Source organism: Mesoplodon densirostris, chromosome 2, assembly GCF_025265405.1.
Source record: "Mesoplodon densirostris isolate mMesDen1 chromosome 2, mMesDen1 primary haplotype, whole genome shotgun sequence".
Lineage (NCBI taxonomy): Eukaryota > Metazoa > Chordata > Mammalia > Artiodactyla > Ziphiidae > Mesoplodon > Mesoplodon densirostris.
In genome coordinates this window covers 46,059,661-46,087,039 of record NC_082662.1, presented here as the reverse complement: position 1 = coordinate 46,087,039, position 27,379 = coordinate 46,059,661, and the positions used below count along the sequence as shown (strand labels likewise).

General features: G+C 56.3%; 1 protein-coding gene across 3 annotated transcripts in view; it reads left to right on the top strand.

Annotated features, from left to right (window-relative positions):
• Nucleotides 1-27,379, top strand: part of LRP8 (LDL receptor related protein 8) — a 77,473-nt gene that overhangs the window by 21,413 nt on the left and 28,681 nt on the right. For 2 of the 3 annotated variants that reach the window (XM_060083673.1, XM_060083664.1), the window contains exons 3-5: nucleotides 15,844-15,966; nucleotides 23,649-23,777; nucleotides 26,945-27,328. In XM_060083673.1, the coding sequence (XP_059939656.1) occupies nucleotides 15,844-15,966; nucleotides 23,649-23,777; nucleotides 26,945-27,328 (636 nt within the window). The remainder of the gene's footprint in view (nucleotides 1-15,843; nucleotides 15,967-23,648; nucleotides 23,778-26,944; nucleotides 27,329-27,379) is intronic. The other variant, XM_060083684.1, reaches the window with a different exon arrangement.

Below are 27,379 nucleotides of genomic sequence, written 5' to 3'. Positions count from 1 at the left end.
GTGGGACAGGGGTAGGTTTGGCAAGTGCACAGCAGGCCTGCAGGGAGCGGGCAGGGTGGGATTCTCATCCCTTGTTTGATAGATGGGGAAACCCAGGCCTGCCCAAGCACTGAGCCAGTGTGTGGAGAGGCCAGGACTGGAGCCCTGGCTCTGGGGGCCCCTGTGCAGTGCTCTTTTCACACCTTTGGCTTCTTTTATGCTGTTGGATTTTCATGGAGGCTCAGAGAGGTTCTTGAGAGGGTACCACTCACATTTCTCAGGGTCGCTCAGGGGGCAAGGTCAGGACTTGCACTGCAAATCCTGCATCCTTCTTACTGTGTGGAGGAGGGTGGAGTCAGGGCAGAACACTGGGCCGATGGATGGTCACTGACTTGCTGTGTGGCCTATGCCCATCCTGTCCCTTCCTTTTTTCTTTTTTATCAATGAGTTTATTAATTTTTGGCTGCGTTGGGTCTTCGTTGCTGCGCGTGGGCTTTCTCTAGTTGCGGCGAGTGGGGGCTACTCTTCGTTGTGGTGCGCAGGCTTCTCATTGCAGTGGATTCTTGTTGCGGAGCACGGGCTCTAGGCACGTGGGCTTCAGTAGTTGTGGCACGTGGACTCAGTAGTTGTGGCGCACGGGCTTAGTCGCTCCGCGGCATGTGGGATCTTCCCGGATCAGGGCTCGAACCCGTGTCCCCTGCATTGGCAGGCAGATTCTTAACCACTGAGCCACAAGGGAAGCCCCATCCTGTCCCTTTCTGAGCCTCATGGGTGTTGTAAGAACTAAATAAGGAGACGCATGCAAAGGGCTTTGTAAACCTCAAGGTGTGGTAGATAGACAAGGGCCTGGCCCAGGGGCGGCTGTCACACTAGGATCAGGGCCACGTGTCTCCAGGGTTCCCTGAGGAGCAGGTAGGAGGTGGGGCCCTGGACGGAGGCTGGTGCCCTCCCCAGCCTTGCAGACTGTGAACCTTTCCCCAGAACTATCTGCCTGGGTGCTGAGTGCTGGCACTTACTGTCTTCCAGCTCCAGTCTCCCACATGTGGCTTGTGATGATGAACTAGAGCAGGAACAGGGCTCAGAGAGCAGTGGGACCCACCTCTTCTCCAACAGGTGGTGACACTAAGGTCCAAAGAGGGTGAGTGGCTTGCTCAAGGCCACATAGCAGCTCAGGAGTACAGCTGGGACTGGAATGCAGGCCTCCTGGCCCCTGGCTCTGTTCTCCTTGGTACTGTGTCTTTGGAAAGGGAGAAGGAGAACAGAGAGGTGGTTCCTGTACCTGCGGGGAGGGAGGTGGGGGTACCAGCCAGCTGGAGAGAACTTGGGATCCCCTGAAGCTCCAGTTCATTATGCATGAATGAAGGATTTTTAAAGCATTGTTTCAATGATTATTGTTTTTACTGTGTATGCAGAATGCTGGGTGGAAAAGATGGTTTGTATCTTGGGCTGTAAGTTCTGTATAGATAGAAAAGACCCAGGCCTCAAGATTGCACATGTTCTTTCATTTATTCATTCATCGTTCATTCATCCAGCATCCATTTCCTAAGCATCCCCTTGGTGCTCACCATGTAGATCTTATCCTGCCTCCAATGAGCTGCTAGGCCGGTGGGGAAGGGTAGTTGAGTGACAGGAACACGGAGTGATGAGGCTGTGGCCAGAACAGGCCTCAGATTCCATGTGGGGTCATGGAAGACTTTTCAGTAGAATGGGAAAACCCCAAAGAATGAGGAAGGTGTGCCCACCAGACACCCTGGCCTCACATGGGCTTGACCTTGGACAGGCTAACCATTCACCCAGAAATGGGCCGCTGGGCACCTTCCAGCTCCACTCCACTCCCCTCCCCCATGCAGCTCTCCCTGGGCTCGGGCCCACACCCAAGAATGGAGGAGAGACCCCCTTAGAGGACCCTGGCTGCCTGTGGGTCCATGGGTGGAGATGGCAGGGCGTGCTGGTGGCTGGAGCTCGCCGCCTGTGTGCCTAGGTGGGCCAGTCTTGACTCTGCCCCACTCAGGGTTATGATCACGGGGGGATTAGTGGCAACACCACTTCTGAAATAGCTTGTCCTTTGAGCCCAGCTGGTTGCCCGGCCATGATTCCACCTGGGCCCTTTTCTCCAAGGAACAGCCCTTCTTTCTACTTTATACACGGAGAAACCATGTTAGGAAGAACCAGGAGGCCCAGGATGACAATGGCCAGGCCTCCTGATGCCCTTTAATAATTGTAACAAAAACTTCCTGAGGACCTACTAGGTACAGAGCCCGGGGGTGGGAGAGCGAAAAAGAAAAGTTGAGAGGAACTTGCATCACTACGTCGGGCACTGCTGTGTTATCTTACAAGCAACTACCCTGCAAGTCAGGATGCAGCATCACAATTTTAGATGAGGGAAACAGAGGCTCCGAGAGGTCAAGTAACCTGCCTGAGGTCACACAGCTAGTAAGGGGCCAAGCCAGGATGTGAGGTCTGCTTCCTTAACCTGCCCCTCGTGGGAGGAGGGCCACAGAGGGCTGCAGACGAGCGTCTTCCAAATCTCTGTACTGGGAGAAAACGTCCACTTGAAGAAAAGGCCGAGGAGGATGGACTTGTCACGGGTGGTGGGCGTGCTCACGGAGCAGGCTGTTTCAGAGGCAGCTTCCCTATCAGCCAGGCTGTAGTGGGACCTATCTTGTTGGAGGAACCATGCTGGCTCAGAGCCCGAGTGACGGCCCCCTGTCAGAGGGCCTCTGAGAAGTGGCAAGGGTCTAGGCCAGGATGCCAGTGAGGCGTGAGGCTCTGCTGGGCACCTGCCCCACTCTCTCTCTCAGCTCACTTCCCACGGCCGCAACTGTCTCCTCCTGCCCAGCTCTGGCCGGGAACCCTCACAGAAGTCCTGCTGGGGCCCTGGCCGTAGGCACCGAGCTGCGGCCCTTGGCCATTAACTCTGCCCACGCTGCCTGTCCCTTGGCTGGCTGCAGAGAGGTGGGCGGTGCAGGCCAGAGCCCTGGGCGCCAGCCCAGCAGGACCAGCACCTGAGACACGGCCACCTCTGAAGATCTTGCCTAATGGCAGAGCTTACCAGCACCTAGCAGGGTACTTGGCACACAGCAGGCCCCCTACTTGATTCTTTCAGCTTCCAGAAGCAGAGACTTGAGACTTTTCAGTGGGAACAGGGGTCATCAGAAGCTTGGCCCTCCCAGGGTCCCTCCCAGAGTGCAGGACTAAGGGTGTGTGCTAGACCCCGACTGTACCAAACTCTTCCTTAAGTGGGCCGGGACCCCCTCCGCCATGAGCACTCGCCAAGCGGTCCAGTGGCAACACGTGGGCCTGCCTTTTCTCCCCCACTCTGGCAGAGCCATCTCCCAGGAAACGTGGAATTTTCCCTCATTCCCATTATTAGGGTGCCAGGGCAAACAAACAGCCTAATCCAGATGAGCGCTAGGCCACAATCATATTCTCTTTAGGGGTTTTCTCTCTATTTCCAGCAATTTTGAGAAGCCTGAGTAATTGGTATTCCACACAGGTGAATAGAACTGCCGTCTCCTCTGTATTATGCCTTAATTTCCTTTATCACATAGCAAGTTGGAATTAATCGCCCCTCTCCTTCCTTTTTCCCACCGAAACACATTACCAGCCTGTCTACTGGTTAAAGTCATTTTGTGGCAGCTCTTGGCTCCTTTCCACTTCCCTGGGAATCTTTCTGACCAGAGCCAAAGAACAAGGAGGGGTGAAAAATCCATTTGTACGAAGTGGGGATCTCCTGTTGAGAACTTATTTCCCTCCCTGTTCAAGAGGAAGGAACGTGTCCAGCCTCCAGCCGGCACAGCTGACTGAGTCCCCTGTCGCTGAGAGCATTCAAGAGGGCAGAATGGCCATATGTCAGCGGTGGGAACAGAGGATTCCTGCACTGTTGCGGGGGAAGGGACAGGCCTTTGCCACTCCTGGCGCTTGGATTAGATTCTGCGATTTGAAGCTTCTAGGCTTCTGTTGTTTGTAAGTTTAAAATTTTCTCTGTGATTTCCAAGTTGAAAAGAAGCTGTGAATCCATGATCCTACCATTGAGCCATTTGGGTCTAAGTACTTTTAAATCGTGTGCTTTAAGATTCTAAGATACTCTCGTGGAATTGGAGATTCTGTTCTGTGATTCTAGGCTATTTTATGATTCCATGAGCCTCTTAAGCTGCAGTTCTGCTTCATGACTGGGTCTCAGGAGGGAGTGTAATTGCTTTGCTGAGGCTGCTTTGGGAGTGTGAAAAGCCCAGGCCTTCTCTGGCCTCAGTTGCCCCATTTATGAAATTCGAGGGTTGGACCAGAGGGCCTCCAGGTCCTGCCTCGCAGGTGTGTTCTGCCTGCAGCTCTTTTAGCTACTTCCGAGCTTCGTCCACACAGTGCCCCATCAGCGCTGGCCACCCCACGGCACCTCTGGGAACCCAGAAGCTTTTCCCATCTGAGCCACACCCCTTGCCCACTTGCCCCCAGCCCTCTCGCATTCCAGCAGGAAGGCGACCCAGCTCTCCTCCAGAGAGCTCTCCTCCCAATTCACTCTACAATTTCAACATCTACAATCTCCTTTAAATCTTGCCCCCCAAGGGGTGTAGTTACTGATTGTTAGCCCCATTTTATAGTTGGGGAAACTGAGGCTCTGAGGGGTTAACCCACCTGTACTGGTGAGTTCCAGGACCCTGAGTCGCTTGCGGCTTGCACAGCTGCCGGCCACATGCAGGCTGGATTGAATGAGACATGAGCAGCCCGAGGTAGTCAGTGTGATGAGGGAGCCCGGGGGCATCTCTCCCCAGAATCTGCTGCAGGGTGGGGTTGCCACCCACACACTCATGCTTCTCCCCTGGAACCACCCCTGGGATGTTCAAGGGCTTCAGAGAATGGACCTTGTTTCCTTCCCAATGCACCAAGAAACCAGGAAAGAAACTGCCTTCTTCATCTGCTTTTAGAATCTACCTTTTCCATCTGGATCAAATGGCATTTCTCAGGGTGGGCTTCCTCAGCCCCCACTGCTTCCCCATTGGTGCAAAATCACCCCTTCTTTGAGGTCCAACTCAAAAGGCTCCTAGCTCACCGCCCCTGTCCCCCAAGCACCCCTCACCCCCAGAGACGAGAGGCACTGGTGAGAGCTCCCCAGGGCTGAGTTCAGCATCCTTGTTTTCAGCTGGGGCACTGAGGCCCAGAGAGGGAGATGCCTGTCTGAGGCCACACAGCAACCTCGCCACCCTCGATTCTGATCAGGACTATCTTATCTTGTTCTGGGTTGCGGCCGTTATATCTGAGTTCTTGTCTCCTCAGCTTGGCTGTAATATCTGTGAGGGAAGGTCCACCTCTCATCCTTTGCTTTCCTTGTCAAGCATTAGGGATAAGATGCCCTGGGTTGTGGTCCTGCCTTGAGCTCTGTGACCTTGGGACAGTCCGTTGCCTTTCAAGGGCTTTTGCTTCCTCATCTCTCAAAGGGGGTGATGCCCCCTGCCTCACAGAGTTGCTGTAAGGAGCCAGACTGAGGGGCGGGGGGCTGGGGTCGTGAATCTGCCGCTCAGCACCGCATTCATTCAGGATCCCAGTTCTGCCAGATTTCCTTTGGCCTTCGCTGAGTTTCCAGCCAGAGACTCTCCTTGTCCCCAGAACAGCCCCACAGTTCACCACGTCTGAGCTGCTGCTGCTTTGTGGCCCCTGCTGTAGGGCCCTTGCCCCCTCTCCATGGAGCACGCACCTTGAGCCATGCACGTGCTCTGCTGTCCTCACTACCCAGCTGCACCCCTGCCTCCCCTTCTAGACGCGGGTGCTGACTGCGCCGGCTCGGGGCATGTAGCCCTGCCCGCACGCCGGGAGTGCCCTCTGTCTGTCCCTTCCACTCTCCACCTGGAGGGGTACCAAGGCAGGCCTGTGAATGGTGCACATGGAAAACCTGACTCCTTTCTCCTCTGAAGTCTAGATGAGGAGACCAAAGCACAGGGAGGGCAAGGGACTTGTCCAAGGTCACCCCAGCAGTCAGGGGCAACCTGGAGTAAGTGCCCAGGGCTCTGAGACCCAGACCACTCAGTGGCTCCTCCCCAGCTCCCCACCGCCACAACCCAGGCCTGGGTTTGCAGAATGCCCCCGGAATAGCCCTGTGAAGGGCTTTCCCACAGCCAAGGGCCCAGCTACAGTGGGAGGGGAAGGTTTGCATCTCCCTGAGGCTGGCTCCACAGGCTGGCTGAACCTGGGGATGACTCACTGAGCCCACTCTGGTCTGGTGGAGCCTCCCGGGGCCTCCCAGGCTGTCAACAGGGAGATGAGTGATGTCCAGCCAAGCTGCAGAGCTTCACCTTGGCACTGACGGCCAGGGTGGGCACAGCCTGGAAGGCTTGCTGCGGGCACTGTCCAGGTAGGTCTGATCTGCCAAAAATATGGCAGCAAAATAAGCACCCTGTGGTGACTCGAGCTTGCTAGTGTCTGGGCCCTGGCAGGCCCCAGGCAGGAACTCCACACCTTTGGGCCTTGTTGGAGGTAGAGGGCGTTGTCAGACGCCATCAATAGCTGATGCTTGAACTGGCCTTGAGGAGTGGGGAGAGTTTTGCCAGGTAGAGATGAAGAAGCACCTCCTGCAGGTGGAGCTGCATGAGTAGGGACACCAGGTAGGCAAGCCCACAGTTTGTCCATGACCGTTGGGTGGATGTGGAGGCGTTGGTAGCTAGGGGTGGGCGAAAGCAGTTAGTGGGGCAGCCTGAAGTGTCCCTGAGCACCTGCTAAGACACTTGGTCAGATTCTAGGGGAGATGGGAACCCAGCAGGACCAGGAAAGGTGGCTTTCTGATGATGGAGAGGCCTTCAGCGGGACAGTGGCTACTGGCTGTGGATTTCCAGCCCCCTACCTGGAGCCACAGGGGTGGATTGGGAGGGCCTGGGGACTGAGCCACAGATCCCTTCCTTTGCCAGCCTCACTCTGGACCTCTTTTTAGCACCATAACTAAAAAGAAAAGGAACTTAGAGGTCATCTCGTCCAACCCAGTCCCGTCGTGGAGGAAGAGAGCCAGGCACAGGGAAGGCAGAGGACTTATACAAGGTCACACAGTAGAGCCAGGTCCCCAGGCCAGTGGTGGGAGAGAGCCCAGTGCCAACCCTGTTTGCAGTGAAATGGTCTTAACCTCTTTCCAAATAAAAGCCAGCAGCCTCCCAGACACAGGCCTCAACTACTTTGCAGAGCAGTGCCCTAACCCTCAGGCCTCCTGTTGGGCACCCAGTGGGCCAAGGATCCCTGGATGGCCGGCAAGGGGCTGAAGGTGGCAGAGAGCCCATACCAGCCTCCTGGGCAAGAAGCCCAGGGCCAGCACAGAGAGGGTGCCCCAGAGAGGCCGCAGCCCAGCCAGCCCCAGGGGGTGGATTTCCCAATAACAGGGTGTCGCTGCCCATTTATCACCAGGATAGCCCAGTGGGGCTCCTCTCAAAACGCTTCTCCTACCAGTCTAATTGGTGAAAGCGTTTGCATTTTCCACTCAGGTGGGGCTGCTTCCCAGCTGCTGCCTTGTGGTCAGAGGGTGCGGCATCCATTACTGCCTGTGGGGGGGGGGCGGTAAGGAGGGACTGCCCCTCCCCCAGACACGTGGGGGTCATCACTCCGTCATTCACTGCTTCGTGCCACCTGGCTGCTTGGGTAGGAGCGACTGGCCACCCGGCTTCTACTCCCTTAGCGAACCCGACACAGGCTGCTGACTGAGGTAGCTTCTCAGGCCCCTGTGGCCTGACCTCCTCACCCACCGCTGCAGAATTTTGTCCAGGGAGCCCTGGGTTTCCCACTCGAAGTCAGAGGTGTGGAATCACCAGAGCCCAGAGAGGCCTGGCGGTGTTACCCAGCTTGTTGGTGGCAGAGCCCGGCTGGAATGAGACCTGGAGCCTTTCCCTCAGCTGCAGAAGAGCGGTCCCTCTTCCCGCTGGGGCTGGTGATGGGAGAACGAGGCCTGGAAGCTGGAGTCCTTGGCAGCCTCTGAGGTCTGCTCGTGGGAGGCGGAGCCGTGACCGACTGGGGTTAGACAGGAAGGTCCCCAAGGTCAGAGGAGGCTGAGTCCCCACTGGGGCCAGCCAAGGGCTCTCACCTGAGCGGAGGGACAGTGTGTGGCTGGGAACCAGGCAGGGCTCTGGCTGGAGGTCGTGGAGGGTTTCCTAGCCACGCCTTCTGCCTTCTGGGGGCTCCTACCCTGAGGATGCTGTGAGTTTCCCTCTAGCTGTTTCCTTGCAACCTCAAATCCCAGCGCCAAGTGGGTGTCCCATATCCGGAGTGGGCAGTCCTGAGCCTGGAAGTTGGTCAGGGAGTGGCCGTCCTCTCCATGCTGCCTGCCCCTCTGAGCAGCACCCCTTGCACGGTGCTTGGTCCTTGTGCAGGCGCCCGCTGGGGACCCCTGCTGACCCCATCCACCTCTCCCCCACACCCATTCCCCCCGAGCCCCTCACAGCTGTCACTGGCTTAATACCCCTTTGTCCACAAATCACTGCGACAGGAAGACCCTTTGTCGTCTGTCCCTCGGAGACGCGCATCTTCCCTGTGGAGACAGGGAGTCCCACATATCCCAGTGATGGCTTGGACCTCCCTTGGTGACAGCGGGGCTGGGGTCGGGCAGCGTCCGAGAGCAGCTGGGATGTGCCAGGGCCTGGAAGAGGGACTTGGCTGTGGGAAGCCCCAAGTGGTCCCCTGGAGCGGCACCGTGAAGCACAACCCACCTGTGTCATAGAGTCACAGACCCAGAATGTCAGCTGGAGGGGGTCCTTAAAGATATGTTCACCTGAGGAAACTGAGGCCAAGGGGGAAGAGGTCACACGGTCTGTCGGAGGTATGGGACCATAGGTATTCTTTGAGCACCTGCTTGGCATCAGACTCTGTGTGAGGGGGACGCTGAGATGAAGGAAATGTTGGCAGGCACTGGTGTGTGGAGTCAGGTGGACACCTGGCTGAGAACGCTGTTCAATTTTTTTTTTTTTTTTTTTGCGGTACGCGGGCCTCTCACTGTTGTGGCCTCTCCCGTTGCGGAGCACACGCTCCGGATGCGCAGGCTCAGCGGCCATGGCTCACGGGCCCAGCCGCTCCACGGCATGTGGGATCCTCCCGGACCGGGGCACGAACCCGTGTCCCCTGCATCGGCAGGTGGACTCTCAACCACTGCGCCACCAGGGAAGCCCACACTGTCCAATTGAAAAGTAAAGGCGCCCTCCCCAAAGAGTGATCCTCCCACCCCCCCTTCATTCTTTCATCTTCTGCCTCAAGCCCTTCACATGCCCACCCCTCCCCGCCAGCATCTGCTGCTACGTTTCCTCTTACTCCCCAGGTGGGATGCGAGGGTGGAGGAGAAAGCGGACTCAGATGTCACCTGCTGATGGATGGTGGTGGCCTGAGCCCTGGAGCCCGCTGGGCAGCACAAAGCCACAAGCTGAGCCCCTCCCACCGCGCTCCGTGGGTGTCGGGACACTGTGGGAACGGGTTGCCTTTCTGGCACCACCCAGAGCCTCAAGTCTGACTGTCAGCGTGGACTCGGGGACACAGTCCCTTGCAGGATGGGATCGGGGGGTGTCCACAACTTGTCGACATGTGTGTGTCATGCAGTAACTGTCCTGGAGTCCTGTCATGAGGCTGAGGGTGTGTGGATCAGGGTGGTGCAGTCTTAAAAACTTGGGTCCTTAGAGAGTGAGAACCGTAAACCCACAAAATCTATTCTAAATGTTGTATTAGACTCACGGGATCTTTAAACTGAGGGTTTTTAGGAACATCTTGTGTCAGGGGCGGTTTGAACCCAGTGCTGCTGGACCCCAGAGCTGCTGCTGCTGCTGGACTGTTCATGGCCCCACCAAGGCTGCTAAGGGGGTGATGGGGTCCCCTCTCGCCCTGCTTCCAGTAGTGCAGCTCCATTTTACTCTATTTTATATGCTGGGGTTTCACTTAGGAAAAGCAACCCTCTGCTTAAAACTAAAGTTTTCCAGCCCCTGTGCTGTGCTACAGCTCTGGGCCGGGACCCGCCTCAGCCTGAGAGGGTGGCTCTGGCCGGCGGGTGAACAGGCAGACAGACGGGGCTTCCCGGGAGGGGATGCAGGTTGCTCTGGGCCACTGTCTCCTCCCCCTCTCACTCCTGCTGTGTTGTTGCTGCAGCCAGAGAACACTCCGGGTCTGTTGTGCCTGTTGTGCCGTTGACTGGGGTGACAGTTTAATAGTAGCTTCCTGGGCTGTCATTTAAATCTGCCTGCCAGGTTAGTAGGCCGGGGCCGGCTGGCACGCCCCCTGCCCCCACCCCGGATCTTCGTTCTGCTGGCAGTGGTCGTCTTGGCAACGCCAGGGCCTGGCGAGCTCTGCAGAAGGGTAACCGTGGGGGGAGCAGCTCTTTCATCTCCCCGACCCGGGTACAAGTGGCCCAGCTGCCTTAGGGCTGGACGGCAGAGCCAGAGCCAGGCCACTCGGTGCTGGTCCGAGCCTGAGAGAGGAAGTGGGAACAGACGAGTCCCTTCTGTGCACAGAGCTCCAAGGTGAGGGTTTACATCTTTGCTCTTCCAGACTCTCAACTGCCCTGGGAGGGAAGGGACCTGCCCCAGGTGGCTCCGCAACAATGTTGAGCTGGAATCACCTGTCTGTGGGTCTCTGCTCTGCCCTCAAAGAATGTTCCCTGGGGCCCATGACCTGTCTGCAGGCAGATGCCTGCATCTCTCGCATCTCCCTGTCCCCTGTGGCCTGGTATCAATTCCCCCCAACCCCATCCTGGGCTTGCCTCTAGACATGTCCCTGCTCTTAAGACTGGGGTCTCCCCAGTGGAGTCCCCTCAGCTTCACTTTGCTCCAAGTACTCCGGGAATGCCTTCTCCTGTTTTTCATGGCTTGGTGGAGCTGGCCCAGAGACAGAAGATTGGGTACCAGCCTCTGCTGTGTGACCATAGGCCAGTCCTTCCCCTCTCTGGGCCTCATCTTCTGATCCGAGGGGCTGGCACTACAGCAGTGTTTCGTCAAGTGTGGTTCATTGGACACTTGTTTCTTGGGAAATTAATAGCCGTGGCATCCAACAAAGACATTCCTTGGCTAAGCAAGTTTGGGAAGTGCTGGAGGAAACAAAATCAATCTGATATCTTTACTGTAGGCCTCTCAGGGCCCTTAGTAAGCCAGTGGGCCTCATGAATCTCCAAGGGGAAGATAATAAATCTTCACCCAAACATCTGGGTGGATGGTCCTGCAGCTCTCTGTCCTGCCTTCTGCCTCTCTCTTCCTCTGCCAGGGCCTGATGGTCCGTGTGCACGGACACACCAAATCCTGAAGGAGGCCCAGGCAGCTTGGAGCCGTGGGTTTTGTTGGCTGCCCTGTGCTTAGCAGGGGCAGGGTGAGTCCCTAGGTGAGCTCAGGGAAAGCCAGGTCCCTGCACTGGGCCTCTGAGGGGCAGCCTGGTGCCAGGCGGGGCGAGTTGGCCCCTGGCCTAGTGGAGCTCCCAGGTCCCTTGCCACTTGCCTCCTCCCCAACCCCGAACGGCCATTCTGCTGGCTCCTCCACACCCCATGGCCTGTTATCCCTCTCCCTGGAACACCCTTCTCTGCTCTCCTCACTCCCACGGCTTGGATGACCTCTCTTCCTTGAACACAGTCCCCTCTTCCAGGAAGCCTTCCCTGACCCCTGGGATGGTTGGGTAGCCCTCGCCTGGCTTCCTGGCCACACAGTGGGACTGGGGGTCAGAATACCTGGGCTCAGGTACAGCCCTCCCAGAGACACGTGCTGTGCCTTGGAGCAGCCCCTTCTCCCTGGGCCTGGCTTCAGCTTCTAGAACAGGAGAGCCGCAGAGGGGACATCAAAGCCCTCGGCTCTGACAAGACAGAGCCTTGTGATTGCCAAGACGAAGCCACACCGAGCAGCTCCACCTGGCAGTCCTGGCTAATCTTTGTTTTGAAGCTTCCTGTCTGCACTGGGGCTGCAGGATGAGCATGGGTGGGGAGTAACAGCATGAAGGATGCACATTGTCTCAGGGCAGGACGCTTCTGGGGGCGGGGAAGCTGGGAGGTGATGAGTGATCATAACAATTTCACAAGATCATAGACTCTGGGCACAGAGGGCTGAAGATTCAGTCAGCTCCACACTTCCATATCCAGATGAGGAGGCAGGCCCATGTGGCTGAGGAGCCCAGTGTCACACACATAGCAGCTGGAGCTGCTGACTTCACATGCCGCAAACTTGCACCTTTCTACTTTTCAGTTCATAAGGTCCTGGCACCATCCTTAGCCCGTTTGCTTCTCACAACAACCCTGTGTGGTGAAGCAGAGATTTTATCCCTGAATGTAGGTGAAGAAAGTGAGGCTCAGAGAAGTTGTGTAACTTGCAAAAGGTCACACAGCCCACAATTGGCAGAACAGAGTTCCATCAACCGTGAGCAGTCTGACGCTTTCCTTGGCCTGCATTCTTGTTATAATTAGCAGCTCCCCCTTCTTTTGTCCTGGATTTCCCATTCTCTCCCGCTCTGCCCTGGGGTTGCCCCCTCCCCACTGCCCTTAGGAATCCCAAGTCCTTTGTGGCGGCCCATCTGTTGCCACGGCACCAGATTATGATGTTGCAGATCCTGGATGACTGTGTACTGCTCCTGGGCTGTGGAGTACAGGGATTCACAGAGGTAGGAATTGTCCAAGGGGTGACTGGCATGGAGGGACATAAACCCCTGGAAATAGAGAGCCACGGCCTCGAGCCCAGCTTGGGAATCACCCTGGAAGCTGGAGCCAAGGCTGCCAAGGCCAGGAGAGTGGGGGCTGGCATGGTTTGCTCTGACAGCTTCAAAAGACTGCCCTGCCCTCATCTCTTGGCGGGGCGGATGTAGCCTCTTGACAAGGGGCTGTTGGGCTCTTTACACTGCACAACCTGACACTGGGATGCTTGCTCAGATCCCTTTTTGCCTTTTGACCTTGTGTGGCAGTGCTGCCTGGGAAAGCCACCATCCTTACTTGCCCAGAGAGAGAAGGAACTTGCCCAGGGTCACCCAGAGAGGAGGTGGCCGTGCCAGGGTTCAGGCTCAGCTCTGCTTCCAAATCCTTCCACGTGGTTACACTTCATACAGGGTCCGCCAAGGTGGTTTAGTCTAGTCCCCAGCCTGACACGGACCATGCTGCCTCAGTTTCCCCAGGGTGGTCCATTAGCAAAGCATAAGTTGTCACAGGCCCAGGTTTATTCTACCCCACATTTCTGGGCACATTCCAGGGGAGCCCTTCATGCAGGTGCCTCTGGTCTGTGGTGGATCCACCACATTGCCTTGTCCTGCAGCCCCTGGGATCTAGTCCAACTGCATTTGCCTCTCTGGGGTCCTCATTCTTTGCCCCATAATGCTGAGGTGGCTAAGGGACTTAGTATAAAGAGTCCAAGCTTTGGAAGCTGCCACATGGACTTGAAATCCCACTTCTGCCACCTACCACCCTCACCTCTTTGAGCCTCAGTTTCCTCTTCTGTAAAATGGGATTAACAACAGCTGCCAGGATAGCTACGAGGAATCACTGGGATATTGAGTGAAATGTTCCAGGGCAGAGCAAGGGTGGAAAATGTCCAAACTGGTCATGACAGTGAAACAGGTCTGTTCCCCAAAACACCACCATGGGACATGCACCCGAGCCTGCCATTTCCTGGCCTCAGTGCTGCCCTTCAGGACTGTGATGTGGCTTGTGGCTGCTCTGGCCTCTCTACCTAGTGCCTGTCAGGACTTGGCACACTGTGGGAGGCCAAGCTGACTCCCAGGCTCCCAGGATGCCAGGGAGGGAAGGGTCCATGGCGAGCATCTGGCTGGCCGAGGCCCAGCGATGGAGCCCCTCCATCCCCTTCTTTGTCAAGCCTGCCTTGCTCTCCTGGGGTTTGCTGGTCATGCACTCGTGCTGACAGGCTGGGCGGACTTCTCCTCAGTGTGCTCAGGGCACAGACACAAGCTCACTGAGCGCTGAGCTGAAGCTTCCATGGACTTCCCACCTATTCTTGGGCTTTTCTTCCGTATCTGATGCCCCTGGGCATTTTGTGTGGGGAAGAGGGACGTCTGACTGTGAGGTCCAGCTGTGGCTCTGCTCCCACCGGGGTGTGACCTTAGGCTGAATGTCCCCACAGGTCAAGTGAGGACAGAACAGGCCCTTTGTCATGGGGTTTCCTGGTAAAGTGCCTATAGCACAGAGACTGGCACACAGGCTGCCCTTGGAGAATGTTAGAACAGGAAAAAGAAAGCACTGGAATATATGTTTCTTTTTTGGATGCTGAGCTTCCTGTGGAAGGAGCACTCTGGTGTTCATATTAGGAAAGGCCCCGGGTGCCGTGGTTCATAACTATACTTCCTTTCTGATGCACTATAAGCCGTGATTTACCAAAAGACAGTACCACATTGGTATTTATCACCCATGTCGACCCCTCAGTGCAGGGCTCAGGAAGGGCTTTTTGGGGGTCCTGGACTGGGAGGCAAGTGAGCTCGTTCTGGTTGCTGCCTTCCTGTGTTTCCCTGGGCCAGCCCTTTTCTCTCTCTGGGTCTCAGGCCCCCATCTGTAGGTAGACTCTGATTCCTCTGGTTTCTTCCAGCCCTGCACAGGCAGAGATGTTCTTCTAAGGAAAGTGTGAAGAAAGCTCAGCTTAGAATGCAGATGTACTGCAAGGATTTCATTGAAAAGAAAGGCAGAAATGGAATGGATTCAGGAGGCCTAACATCTGTCCCCAAATCCCTGTTAAGTTGCTCAAGGGGGAGCAGTCATGTGGCTCCAGAGGGGGCCAGAGGGCCTGTGGGAGGATTTACATAACCCAAGGCTGGTCACTGGGAAGGAGCTTCCCGGGGAGAGGGAGAGCCTGGCCCTGGAGGTGTGGGTGGGAGCAGAGGCTGGACAGCTACGTTTCCGATGGGTTCAGTGCCCTGCACTGAAATCTGCCCTGAGTTGGGTCCTGTGCTGAATCTGATGCAATACCTGCACTGGGGGAGTGTCAGGCCAGTGGAGGGACAGGGAGGGAGAAAAGTAAACCCTGTTGGTCCCTGTGTTCTTGTCCCAGTTCTTCTCCCAGCTGTGAGAGTCCAACCTGCTGTGTACATCCCCTATGAGGGCACAGAACACCCCATTTCCTTTGCTTCTAATTAAGACTCAGACCATAAAAACAGCAATAGCTGCCACTTACTGAGCATCTGCTGTGTGCCAGGGTCTCTGCTGCCTGATCTTCATACATTATAACTTCTTGTTACTTCTCCTTGGAGCCCTCTGTTTCTTTCTCCCCATTATATAGATAAGAAAACAGAGGCTCAGAGCTTAAGTAACATCCCCAAAGTCACACAGATAGAAAGGGGCAGAGCTGGGATTCCAACCCCCTGTGTGGCCATAAGCGCCTTGGGAGCAGAGACGGATTTGGATGTCTTGCCCACAGATTCTCTTTCCCTCTCTCTGAACAAAACACACCTCATCAATCTTGCTACAAGGCGATCATTTACTTTTATGATTTATTATCACCAGCTCCCTGGTGCTTGCAGAAGGAGCCTCGACTTCAATCTGGTTGTGGGGAGCAGGAAAGGCAGGTAAAGGGACTGAGAACCGGCTGAAGGGGCTAAGGCAGCTACCGTTATGTGATCAGGGAAGGCTTCCTGGAGGCTGTGACAGTGGGCCTGGACTTGGGGGGAAGAGAGAGGTGTGATGGGAATGGGCATTCCCTTGATGGATGGATCCTGTCACCCTTGTTGAACTTAGAGAGCAAGGCCAGGGATTGCCCGTCTCCTCCTGGTGTGGAATGAATAAGCCTTTCTCTCCTGTCCTCTCCTCTTGGTCAGGGAGGCACTTTTGGCCTCCTGGGGCCATGGGAGGTCACGTGGTCCAGCTTGCAGACCAGCACATTCTGGTCACCCCGTAGCCACCTGAGTGTATGTCCTAGAAAAGCCTCCTGTGCCCACCAGGCCCCTCACGCTCTTCTCCTTGCCCCGCAGCCAAGAAGACCTGTGCGGACAGCGACTTCACCTGTGACGACGGCCACTGCATCCGAGAGCGGTGGAAGTGCGATGGCGAGGAGGAGTGTCCGGACGGCTCGGACGAGTCCGAGGCCACTTGCAGTGAGTGTTGCCCCTAGGCTGGGGGAGGGGACCTGGCTCTGGGCTTCAGTTTCCTCATCAGGTCTTCCCGGTTGGGAGGTTGGGAGGCTCGGGTGAGGTGATCTGTCATGCACAGCCTCAGACTCACTTTGTGCTGAGCCCTTGCAAGCTCCGGGCTGACAGTCCGGTGCCTCTAGTTGCTGGTGTCTGGGGACCTGTTTCTGGACTTTCTTCCCAGCCCTCTGGCAGGTTGGGCCCTGCTCCTGTAGTTCCAGGAGCTAGAAACAGCCCCTTTGTGCCCTGCTGCCCAGAAGTAGCCAGATCACATCCTCCAGGCCTCCCCTCAGCCTCCCCCACTATTTTTTTTTTTGAGGACTCTAATCATAATTCTAATAGTGCTAATGGCAGCTGGTGCTTATCAAGCATTCACTGTGTAGCGGGCACTTTGCTAAGCACTGTGTATGCTTTCATTCATCTAATTCCCACAGCGGCCTCATGAGGCAGGTACTGTCACTTTCTAACTTTTGCAGAGGCGGACACTGAGGCTCAGAGAGGTTGAGTGACTTGCCCAAGGCCACTCAGCTGGGACTTTGAGGCCCCAGCTCTGTCCTCTGCTCTGGGCAGGCTGATGGCAGTGAAGACAACGGGGCGAGGCGAGGGCCAGAGCAGAGCCCCAGGCCCGCCTCCCATACTCGGGGTTTGTCTCTCTTTCTTTTCCAGGCCCTAATCCTCAAAGCAAACTTACACCCGCCAGGTCATTCCGTGACATTTGTTAAATTAAAAAGAAGATGAGACGGGGGCAGGGAAGGACCGGGTGGTCCCGGAGGCAGAGCTTCAGCAGAATATGAGCCTGAGATAAAAGGCTGGGGTGGGGGCCGCACGTGGAGGACAGGGGGTGGGGCGGGGGGGACCTGGTTGGGGGGCGTGGCTGGCAGGGACCTGCGAGTCACAGTCCTGGATCTTCCTTAAGGGTCACAGTCACCCCAGAGGCAGAGGTGGGGACAATGGAGGCCAGCGTCCGATCTAGGGCTGCGGCTGGTGATAACTGGGTTTCCGTCTCCTAGCAACAGAGCTACCAGTCTCCGTGGGAGAGAAAGAGAAAGGGAGAGAGAAAGGGAGAGCAGGAGCCGTTCCCGGCCGAGACAGGGCACCCCCTCGTTTCCGTGCACAGCTGCCCTGCCTTCCCCGGACTTGCTGCAGGCCCTATTCTTCCCTCACCCCACCAAGTAGCCAAAGCTGGTGCAGTCCCAGGTGTCTGGGCCCAAGGACCGCCCAGTGCTTTGTCCTGAGCTTGGCTTCGGGAGGAACAAAGCCCAGCCACGCCCACTTGTGACTCATCCTCCTGGCAACCTTGGGAGGGGGGGTGGATCTGTTTAGACAGAAAGAAACTGAGGCTGGGACAGGTTCAGCCACTTGCCCAAGGCTGCCCAGCTAATATAGGGCAGAGCTCTGTGCAGCCCAGCGTGTGTGTTTGGGCAGGGGGCTGTAGCCACCATGGCAATCAGCTCGGTCACCCAGACCCCATGCCTGCGGCTTCCCTGGACACTGGAGGTGGGAGGGGAGGGGGAGCAGCATCAGGGTCATTCCCGGGCTCTGTCCTGCTGCCTGAGCGCTGTGCTCCCCCTCCTCCCCAGGTCTCTGTCTCTTTGCACTGATGCTCCTTTTCATCTCCCTCCTGCCCAGCCCTGCACTGTCGGGCTGCCTCCCTTCCCTGCGTGCCCCTCCTCTCCCTCCCTCTTGCCGGCTCTCTCTCTGCTGCCCTGCCCACGTTTCCCTCTGTCTTCCTCCGTCTCGCCATCCCAGCACTTTCTGCTGTGCGGGTGCCCTCGGGCCTCACGCCTCCTGCCTCCCAGGCCTGATTCTCGTGTTCAGCTGTAGAGCATGGTTATCTGACCATGGAAAAACTGGAGGCTTAGGGAAGCTGAGGGCCTGCTTCCAAGACACACAGGTGGTTCATGGCTGGTCTGCCTTCCAGGACAAAAGGCAGGCTCCGCAGTGTCTCTGAGGCTTGACAGGGGGCTCCGTGGGAGCTGCCACCAAGCCCACACCCTGGGGGTCGGCGGCCCGGCTCCCTTCTGGGCTCTCCCAGTGATTCACTGTGAGGTCCTGCATACTTTCCCGCCCCTCTCTGGGCCCTAGTTTCTAACAGTCCAGAATTCCAAAGACTGTGATCCTAAGACTCCTGGACTCTTAGGATTCTGAGGCCCTCTTTCTCCCTTGCCTGTACCCAGCTGGGGCACAAGGCCCAGGATCCCACTTGCCATGCACAGTTACATTGGTCACAGGTGGGCAAGGTCTTTGGGTGGGGAGGGCTGCCTGGGGGAGGGCAGCCAGAGGGGGTCCTTGAGGGTCAGGCAGAATTTGAGGGAGCAGGACCTGGTAACAGGCTTGCTCGCAGCCTCAGGACCTGGTAACAGGCTTGCTTGCAGCCTCCTGACCAAGTGAGAACCCGGCAGCCAATTCACTGCCCATTTAATTGGCGTTGCCATAGCAACCTCCACAGCCTACCAGGTTCCTGGGGACTGTGCCAGCTTCCAGGATAGAGCCCCCTGCCCACCTGCAAAGAAAGATTATAGGCAGTAGTAAAGGGTAGTGGGTTTGATGTCTGATATATTTGGGTTTAGGTCCTTTAACCTGTGAGACCTCAGGCAAGTTGTCCAATCTCCCTGAGCCTCAGTTCATTTGTCTGCAAAAGGGGTTAATGGTACCTACCTTACGGGGGGTTATGAGGATCAAATGAAAAAAATGCACACAAAATGTCGGTGCTGGAGCAAATGGCAGTGTTATTTTATGATTACGTTTTGACTGTAGGCCCTCTCCCCAATTTAAAGCCTTAGAATAGTCTAAGTGAGGGGGGTTTGCATGGAAGGGAAAGGAATTTGGGAGCAGGTCCCCCTTCTTGTGTTCCCCCATTATGTCATCTGCCCCTAGCTGCCTGGGGTTTCTCCCAGCTCTGTTTCCTTCTGGTTCTGGATTCTGTGTCTATCAAATTGAGCCAGGAGTCACAGTGGGGAAAGCGGGGACATTTGCCTAATGAAAGTAGCATTTCAGCTCTAATTATAGCTCACTTGACTGGGGCCATTTGTGATCTACCTTCAGGCATCTGTTGGGAGGGGCGTGGGATGGGGGTGGGGAGGTTAGTTCAAGGTGAATGAGTTACAATTCTGGGTGCTGCTTATTGAAAATGAGGTTTTATTCATGCATCTTAGAGCCTTCCCATCTGAAAGGGGGACCTCACAGATTAACCAAGAGTACCTTCCTATCAGAGACCAGAGATTTTATGAGATCCCAGCAAGGTTAGAAGCCAACCCACCTGACCCTGTGAGAAGAAGCTTGGTGTAACTGCCCCCTTCTGCACAGTGGGACGTCCCATGTCGTGCTTCCTGGGGCAGCAGCTAGACCCTGTAGTTCCCACTGCCTGAGCCTCTGGTCCCCTCGGAGCTGGCAGTCCCCATGTGGAGGTTGTCTGCCCCTATGCCTCTCGTGACCTGACACTGCAGATGTGCTTGCTCAATAAGTAGCTGTCAAGCACTTTCATTCTTTTATTCAACAGACATTTCGTTTTTGTTAATTTGTGAACTTATGAATTAGAGAAAGTACCATTGGATTTGGATTTCTGGTGCAGGCTTCTCTGGGAATTTATAAATGCTTCCGGCCACTCCAGGGTGCAGTTGCAGGCCCTTGGTGACTTGGAGGATTCCTGATGTCTGAGAGACAGTGGGGCTTGTCACTCCTGCCTCGGAGAACCTGGGGTTACTTGGACAGCAGGCCAGAGGCATCCCTCGCAGCATCTGTTTCTGGGAGAGAGAGAGAGAGAGAGAGAGAGAGAGAGAGAGAGAGAGAGAGAAGGAGGGAGGGAGAGAGAGAGGGCAGGAGAGGACAAGAGGTGGAGAGAGGGAGAGGTGTTCAGTCCAGGGGTGGAGGCTGCGTCATGGCAGGCCGTGTGGACTCTAATAATGTGTAATGTGCATCCCCAGAGGTGAGACCAGGGCCCTCCCAGCCCTTTGTATTCACTTCTTGAAATAAAACTAGGGCAACTGTTTGCTGAGTTCCAAGTTTGCTCCAGGCCCTGAGTGAAGGGATTTCCATGTTTCCTCATTTAAACCACCCACCAACTCTGGGAGATTATGTAACCCCTTTTTCAGGTGAGGGGAGCCAGGGTGCAGAGAGGTTAAGTGGCTTGTTGAAGGACCTTCATGTTAGTAAATGAGATTTGGACCCAGGCCTGTCCGACTCCAAACCCATGTTCTGTCTCCTGCGTCATGCTGCCTGGGGCCTTTTGCTTTAGTTATCCTGCAAGTGGACGTCAGGCGGCCATCTGCCATCTTGCAGCCTCTGCCTGAGCAAAGGTCCAGTGAGCCTCCTCCCTCCAGTGACCCCTCTGCAGCCCAGGGTTGCCGGGAGACCGGTGGGGCCTACTTGTCTCACGTGCAGTGTCCAGTGCCATAAGTTAAGCAGTGCACTTGGAGTTGAGGGACCTGGGGAGGAAGCCCAGCTCTGCCCTTCACCACAAGACTTCGAGCAAATGACTTTCGCTCTCTGGGCTTTGCTCTCCCCATCCTAAAATAGAGGTAATAATAGCACCCACCTCGTGAGGAGATACTGCACATCAACACTCCCCAGACTCACTTCCCAGGGCTGGGTGGTGAGAAGCCTCACCCGGGAACCCGCGGGGCAAGGTCTGTGTCCTGCTTTGGGGAACAGCTGCATCCCAACAGAGACGGCAAGGTTCTAAGAAAGACAGCAGTCGGAGCACCCAGCATCTAGTAGCCGGGCAGGTCACTTCCCCTCTCTGAGCCTCTGCCTCCTGTCACTCCAGTGGCTGCTCCTCAGTGTGACCTCCAAGGCCTCTTGTGTCCTGGCATTCCAAGAAGGTGCCTTGGCTCTCTGAGGGTAGGAGGGCTGGTGTCAGGCACTGCTGAATCCTCGAGAGCCTGTAATTAGAGCTGTCTATTTAGGGACACAGCAAATGTCTTATTCATTATGAAGAAAGGAAGCAGACGGATTGTTTAATCATTGTCCTTGCTGAAAGGTTATGCAATTAACTGTATAAATATTCATTCAGAATTCAAGCAGCTGCCTGCTGCACTGGGGTATGCAGAACCAGGCCCCCAGAGATGGTGTGGACAGGTCAAGGGCCATTTCAGTCACCTGGGCTTTTGGGCGGAGAGTTTGGGGTTGGTTCTGGGCCCCTTCTCTACCCACAGGAGCAGGAGGGGTTTGATGGAAAAGGGCAGGGTTTTTAGTCCAAGGAACCGGGACTCTACCCCTCACTGCTGTGCATTTTGGGCCAGTTACTTGGTCTCTCTGAGTCTCAGTTTCCTTATCTGTAAAATGGAGTGCTTACCTGCAGGACCACTGCCCTGCTCCATTCCAGGGGTGCCACTGACATGATGATCTTTGTGAATGGTGCCCCTGGAGTTTGCACTCACAGCCTGCAGGGCCCGCTTACCTGGCAGGGTGAGGGTCAGGATGACATGGGAAAATATCAGCTCCTCAGAATGGAGCAGCCTGACCCACTGTAGGTGCTCAGTAAATGTGGCTCCCTGCCAACTCCTCTGTTTCCTAAGGCCTGGTGCAGGGATATGTGGCTGCCTTGTCCCTCCATCCCATGGTTCCCTCAGGGGCTTGCAAACATACGGAACCTCCTCTATCACTTTTCTGGGAGTGAATTTAAGAGATGAAATATCCTATATCTTTTAGACTTGTAGAATGATAACTCAGGGGTTCTCAAATAGGGTGCATGAGAATCACCAGGGGAGGTGAAGCGGGGGGAGTTGGCTAAAATGCCTGGGCTCTGCCCTCGAAGTTTGGATTCAGTCTAGAGTGAGCTGGGGCCAAAGAACCTGCACTTCTAACAGCCCTCACACACCCACCCCTTAGTCAGGACTCCAGGACATGCTGGTCGCTGCAGCCCCCTCGTGTTCTGCTGGGCCCAGAGCGGGAAGTGCTTTCTCGGGTCCTGCAGTGCGTGGGTGATGGAGGTGCTCTGGGCCCCTCTCCTGACTCCCAGGCCCCTCACCACCCTGCAGTACCGCCCCGAGGAAGCTGTTGTAAAGGGTCTTTGAGTGTCAGTGCTTTCCAGGGCTCTACACGACAGTATTTGTAAAGGGAAATTTCTGTAAAATGAATCCCATGAATCCTGTATTCCCAACAGGTCACCTTATATTTGTGAAATGTATTCCTAGGGATAACTTTGGGGTCCACAGTTAGGGGTCCGAGGTCCTCCTCTCCCACAGCGTAGTAGTGTCTGGGGGCCTTTACTCAGATACCTGCTCCCAACCCCACCTTGTCTATGCCCTTTTCTCCATCTCTTGTGGCCTCTCACCCCAGCTATGGAAGTAAGAGGAAGAAAAACTGGTCTGAGATCAGAGAGAAAAACTGAGGGTAAGGCACCAGTAACCTGCCACCTGCAGGGTGCAGTGGACTGTGCCCAGTCTCTGGCATCAGACACAGCTGACTGCATCCTCACTTGGCTCTTTACAGCTGTGTGACTAGTACCTGGTGTCTGCTACACAGCAGTGCTCAATAGCTACTCACTGAGGGAACAAACAAGTCCTCAGCTGCTGCACGTGGAGAGTAATAGTAGGTATCATCAGTGAGCACTGGCTGGGCGTTCTAAGTGCTTTACAGACATTAACGTAGGTGTTCGTAACAATCCTGTGGTTCCTAACAATCCTGTGGGATAGGGAATAGTACTGTCCCCACTTTATGGGCACAGAGATAAGGATTGCTGGCCAAGGTAGATAGCCAGTGAGTGACCTACCTGAACCCAGGCAGCCAAGCCCCAGAGCCCATGGCCTCAACCTTCGTGCTGGAGGCCCCAACATAATCTTCACCCTGCTGGGTTGTTGTAAAGATGAAATGGAAGCGTCTAGCTCTGTGCCTGGCACATCCTGGAGACCACTGAGTTCGGCCTCGTGTACCCCCTGAAAGGCAGAGGGAGCCAGCCACGGAGGCCTGAGATGTATCTGCCTCAGCTGGGTCTGTCACGTGGGCCATTCTGGGACGCTCAAGATGAGAGCCATCCCCAGGCCTGATCAGGGTTCTCATTCTTTCTTCCAAATTGAGAATCAACCCCGGGGCTTCGAGCCCCTGATTGAGTCAGCCTCTGATTGCAGCTGCAGTAATTATAGCTATGTGGTCCCGCTGGGCCCTGCCACTCGGCGGCTGATCTCTGCAGCGGGCTCAGCACCATCACCAGGGGAGGGGGCTTGGAGGGAGCTGTTGGGGCCTTGGTGAGCCCTTCACATCTGCAGTCATGGAGTCACTGATCTGGAAGGCAAACTGAGGCCCACATGGGGCATATCTCACCCAAGGGCACACAGCTGGAAATGGCAGAGACTCATGCAGCATAAGGCGGCTCCACATTGCTGGAGCCTAAAGGGAAGGCTTGGAAGGGTGGAAGGTCGGGCCGATGAAGCAGGCAGGGGTTGGCTGGATCAAGGAGGGCCTGGAGGGCCAGGGGCCAGGGGGCCGTGAAAGGGTGTTAGGCAGGGCAGTGGGTCAGTTATAGGATTCAGGAAGTCTTAGGGGAAGACAGGGGCTTCTTCTCAGATGAAGAAACTGAGACATGGGGCAGGAAGGCCCTGGTGGATTCCCAGGGCCTCAGGCCAGGTGGCTGGAGCCAGGCAGTAGGACCGGTTGGCACCATGCCCTGTGTCCCCCGTGGCTAAGCCATGCACGTGTGTCTGTCTCCACAGCCAAGCAGGTGTGTCCCGCAGAGAAGCTGAGCTGTGGACCCACCAGCCACAAGTGTGTGCCTGCTTCGTGGCGCTGTGATGGGGAGAAGGACTGCGAGAGTGGAGTGGACGAGGCCGGCTGTGCCACCTGTGAGTCCGGGGTCAGGTCCCCAGGGTTTGCCAAGCACAGTCAGGCAGCCTCGGGGAGCAGTGGCCGCTTGTGGGGAGGGGCCAGGTTCTCCAGGGGGCTTGGCAGGTGGAGAGGAAAAGGTATCGGTCAGGACACTAGTAATGGCCGGGCACTTCGCAGAGACATTCTTTTTCATCCTCACAAACACCTCACGAACAGCCATTATCATCCCCATTTGTGGGTGAGGAAACTGAGGCTCAGACAAGTGAGGAAAAGTGCCCATGGCTGAATGATGGAACTGAGATTCAAATTCAGGTCTGGACAGCAAAATCCATGCGCTCTTAAACCATGCCTACCTGACATCTGCTCATCCATTCCATACGTCTGTACTGATCTCTGAGCAAGGGCAGGGAGACCAGGGTGGGGACCGTAGTGAGAGATGGTGGTGGCCTGGGCCAGGGCACTGGCAGTGTCAGGGGTAGGGAGGGGGACTGTTGCTAAAATCTCAGATTTGAGCCCCGGTGCCATAGGGCAGGAAGACATTCCCAGCAGCCTCGGCAGGGACAGATGGAAGAGGTCACTGGGGCAGTTCCACATCACTGAGCTTCAAACACAGGGATTATCTCCTTCCCAGGGAGCGGACCAGCAGGGCCTGGGCCAGTGGGGAGCACAACCCGACCGTGCATGTTTCATATTTGATGGGCACCTACTGTGTGCCAGGCCTGGAGCCAGGCTCCGAAAGGGCCGATAAGGTGACTGCTACACAGTCCTCCCTCTGGGAGCTCATGATTAACGGGGTAGACAAACTGGTTATCATTACTGGACTGTGAGGCTGGGCTGAGATCTGGGCGATCCCTTGGGAGCTTTTGCCAAGCACTTGCCCACCACTGTCTCCCACCCCCTCCCTTCATCATCTTCTGTATTTCATCCTATCCATTCTTCCTGGCCCAGGGGAATACCATCTCCTCTGGGGGCTTCTGAGTCACAGCACTCTAGGATTCTGAGTCTGGAGTTATGATATGTCTGAAGCCGGAAGCATCTGGTTATGGGGGCAGATCCTGGCTGGGGCCAGCAGTTTCAAAGCCCCATTGATGGCATTGGCTCATTTCTTCAGCTGTGATAATTTTGTGGGGCCTCACTGGCCAGTGAGAATCCTCTTCCCTCCCCTACCCGCTGAAAATCAGATGTTTCCTCAGTCATCAAGGCCATCAGCCACTACTGCAGGGGGTAGGAATAGCTCTAACAAGGGCATGTTGTGGCAGGACTGTTTCCTGTCAATTATAGGAGATAGGGGTGTTTGAAGGGCCTATGGGGCTTCTCTGCTTCAGCTCCCAACCACCGGGGGAAACAAAAAGAATTCTCCCTTTTCTCATCCCTCAGAGCTTCTTCCATTCGTGAATGCTGGGTGAGGGGGGTCCCTGGGCACAGGCCTGAGGATGTAGATCTTCAAGGTGCTGTCAGCTTCGAAACCTTGGAGCGAACTCAGGATAAAGATAGCGCTTCTTCTCAGAACTCTGATGGTAATGAGTCCTCCCTCCCTGTCTGGACAGGAAGGAGGGGAGCTGATCTAGGCATCAGCTTATTAATCCTGAGGGGCAGACATCACAGGGTAGGGTGTGCTTTTCCCACCAATGCCCCAACATCCCAAAAGCCCAGAAAGGGGGAAAAAAATGCATCTGTCAGAAACTTGGTAGCGCTGTCAGCAACACATGACACGAGCTGCCCTACATGGTGAAACTGAAGACATCATCGTTCTCTTTTATGTTCCCTAACTGAAGAGAAAGGACTTTTTCCCACCGGAAAATAAAAACACAGACTCTTTGCGCCCCCATGTGGAAAGATCTGGTGCTGCCACCACCGAGTTACCTGTGGCCACAGCTCCTGCATCCACACCCTGCCTGGGCCCCCAGGCCTGTTCTTGGCCTCTGTGTAAGGAATGAAGGAGGGAAGGAGGCCAGGTCGCTGCTCTAGGAACAGCCTACACTCCAGGATGGGAGGAAAACCAGAAAGCCGAGATGAGTCAGAGTAAGAAGAGCCCCAAACCTGAGTTCTGGTTCCATCACCATGGACTGCCTGTGTGACCCTGGGCAAATTGCTCCTCTCTCTGGGCCTCAGTTTCCCCATCTGTAAACTGGTAGTTGGGCTGGTGGTCACTAAGGCTCTCCCAGCCTCTGAGCTCAGAGAAGCCCACCAGAGAGGGGAAGCCCAGGGCCCCAGGCAGGGCCAGTGACCTGTGCCCTTAACTACTGCACACCCCTAAATTACTCCTCACACCAGGGCCATTCCAGCCTCCATCCATACCACACCCACTCACTGCAGGGAGCTCCTCTGTGCCGGGCCTTCAGAACAAAAGTGGATCAGTCTCAGAGCTCACCCCCATGCAGTTTGTGGTCATGGGGCAGACAGAGAAGGACACAGGACCCAGACACCTGAGCAGGCTGTGAAGGGCACCAGAAAGGAGAGTGGAGGTGGGTAGAAACTTGCCAAGCAGGGGAGCATGAAGTGTGTTATGAAAGAGGTAGAATTTGGGCCCTTGAAGGATGCAAACTCATCATTGTTATATACAGAGACAGTGGTGGGCAAGAGATGGGTGCCCAGCAGATGGAACAGCTTGGGCAAAGGCCGGGAGGTGGGAAAGTGTACAAATGGTCCAGTGTGTGACGTGAAGCCGGAGCATGTGCGGGAGTGAGGTGATGGGGCAGAGCAGTAGCTCCGTGCCAGTGGCCTTGGATGCTAAGCCAAGGGACTTCGGATAGTTCTGGGCAAACTGGGGAGGGGGAGGGACCTGAGCTGTGCTGTAAAGAAGCAGGTCCAGACCTTGTTCCCTGGAAGGGTCAGTGTCATGTTGCATATCATTTCCTGAGAACATCACAAAGCCCTTCAAGACAGGGCGTGTTCTGCAGCTTTAGAGACTCTCCTAGTCCCACCATCCTGCTGGGAGCAGCACAGGAGTTCCTACTCCCAATGAGACTGGGGAGGTTCAGGGTGGCAAGTGTGCTGCCCCAGGTCGCCCAGCATGACCCTGGCAGGACCCGGATTGGAGGCCCCCTTTGCTGTCCCCTGTTCGGCCCCCCAGCCGGGCTCATTCTGGCCCGTGGGTGAGGGTCAGGGCCCCTGTAGCGGGACCAGCGGGCCGGGGCGCCGGGGATGGGGTCCGGCGGGCCGACCGGCTCTCTGTCCTGCGCAGTGTGCGCCCCGCACGAGTTCCAGTGCAGCAACCGCTCTTGCCTGGCCGCCGTGTTCGTGTGCGACGGCGACGACGACTGTGGCGACGGCAGCGACGAGCGTGGCTGCGCCGACCCGGCCTGCGGGCCCCGTGAGTTCCGCTGCGGCGGCGACGGCGGCGCCTGCATCCCCGAGCGCTGGGTCTGTGACCGCCAGTTCGACTGCGAGGACCGCTCGGACGAGGCGGACGAGCTCTGCGGCCGCGCGGGCCCCAGGGCCACGTCCACACCCGCCGCCTGCGCCGCTGCCGCCCAGTTCGCCTGCCGCAGCGGCGAGTGCGTGCACCTGGGCTGGCGCTGCGACGGCGACCGCGACTGCAAGGACAAGTCGGACGAGGCCGACTGCCGTAAGCCACCTCCCCTCCGTATCGCCCAGAGCCGCGGGTGCGCGACTGTCC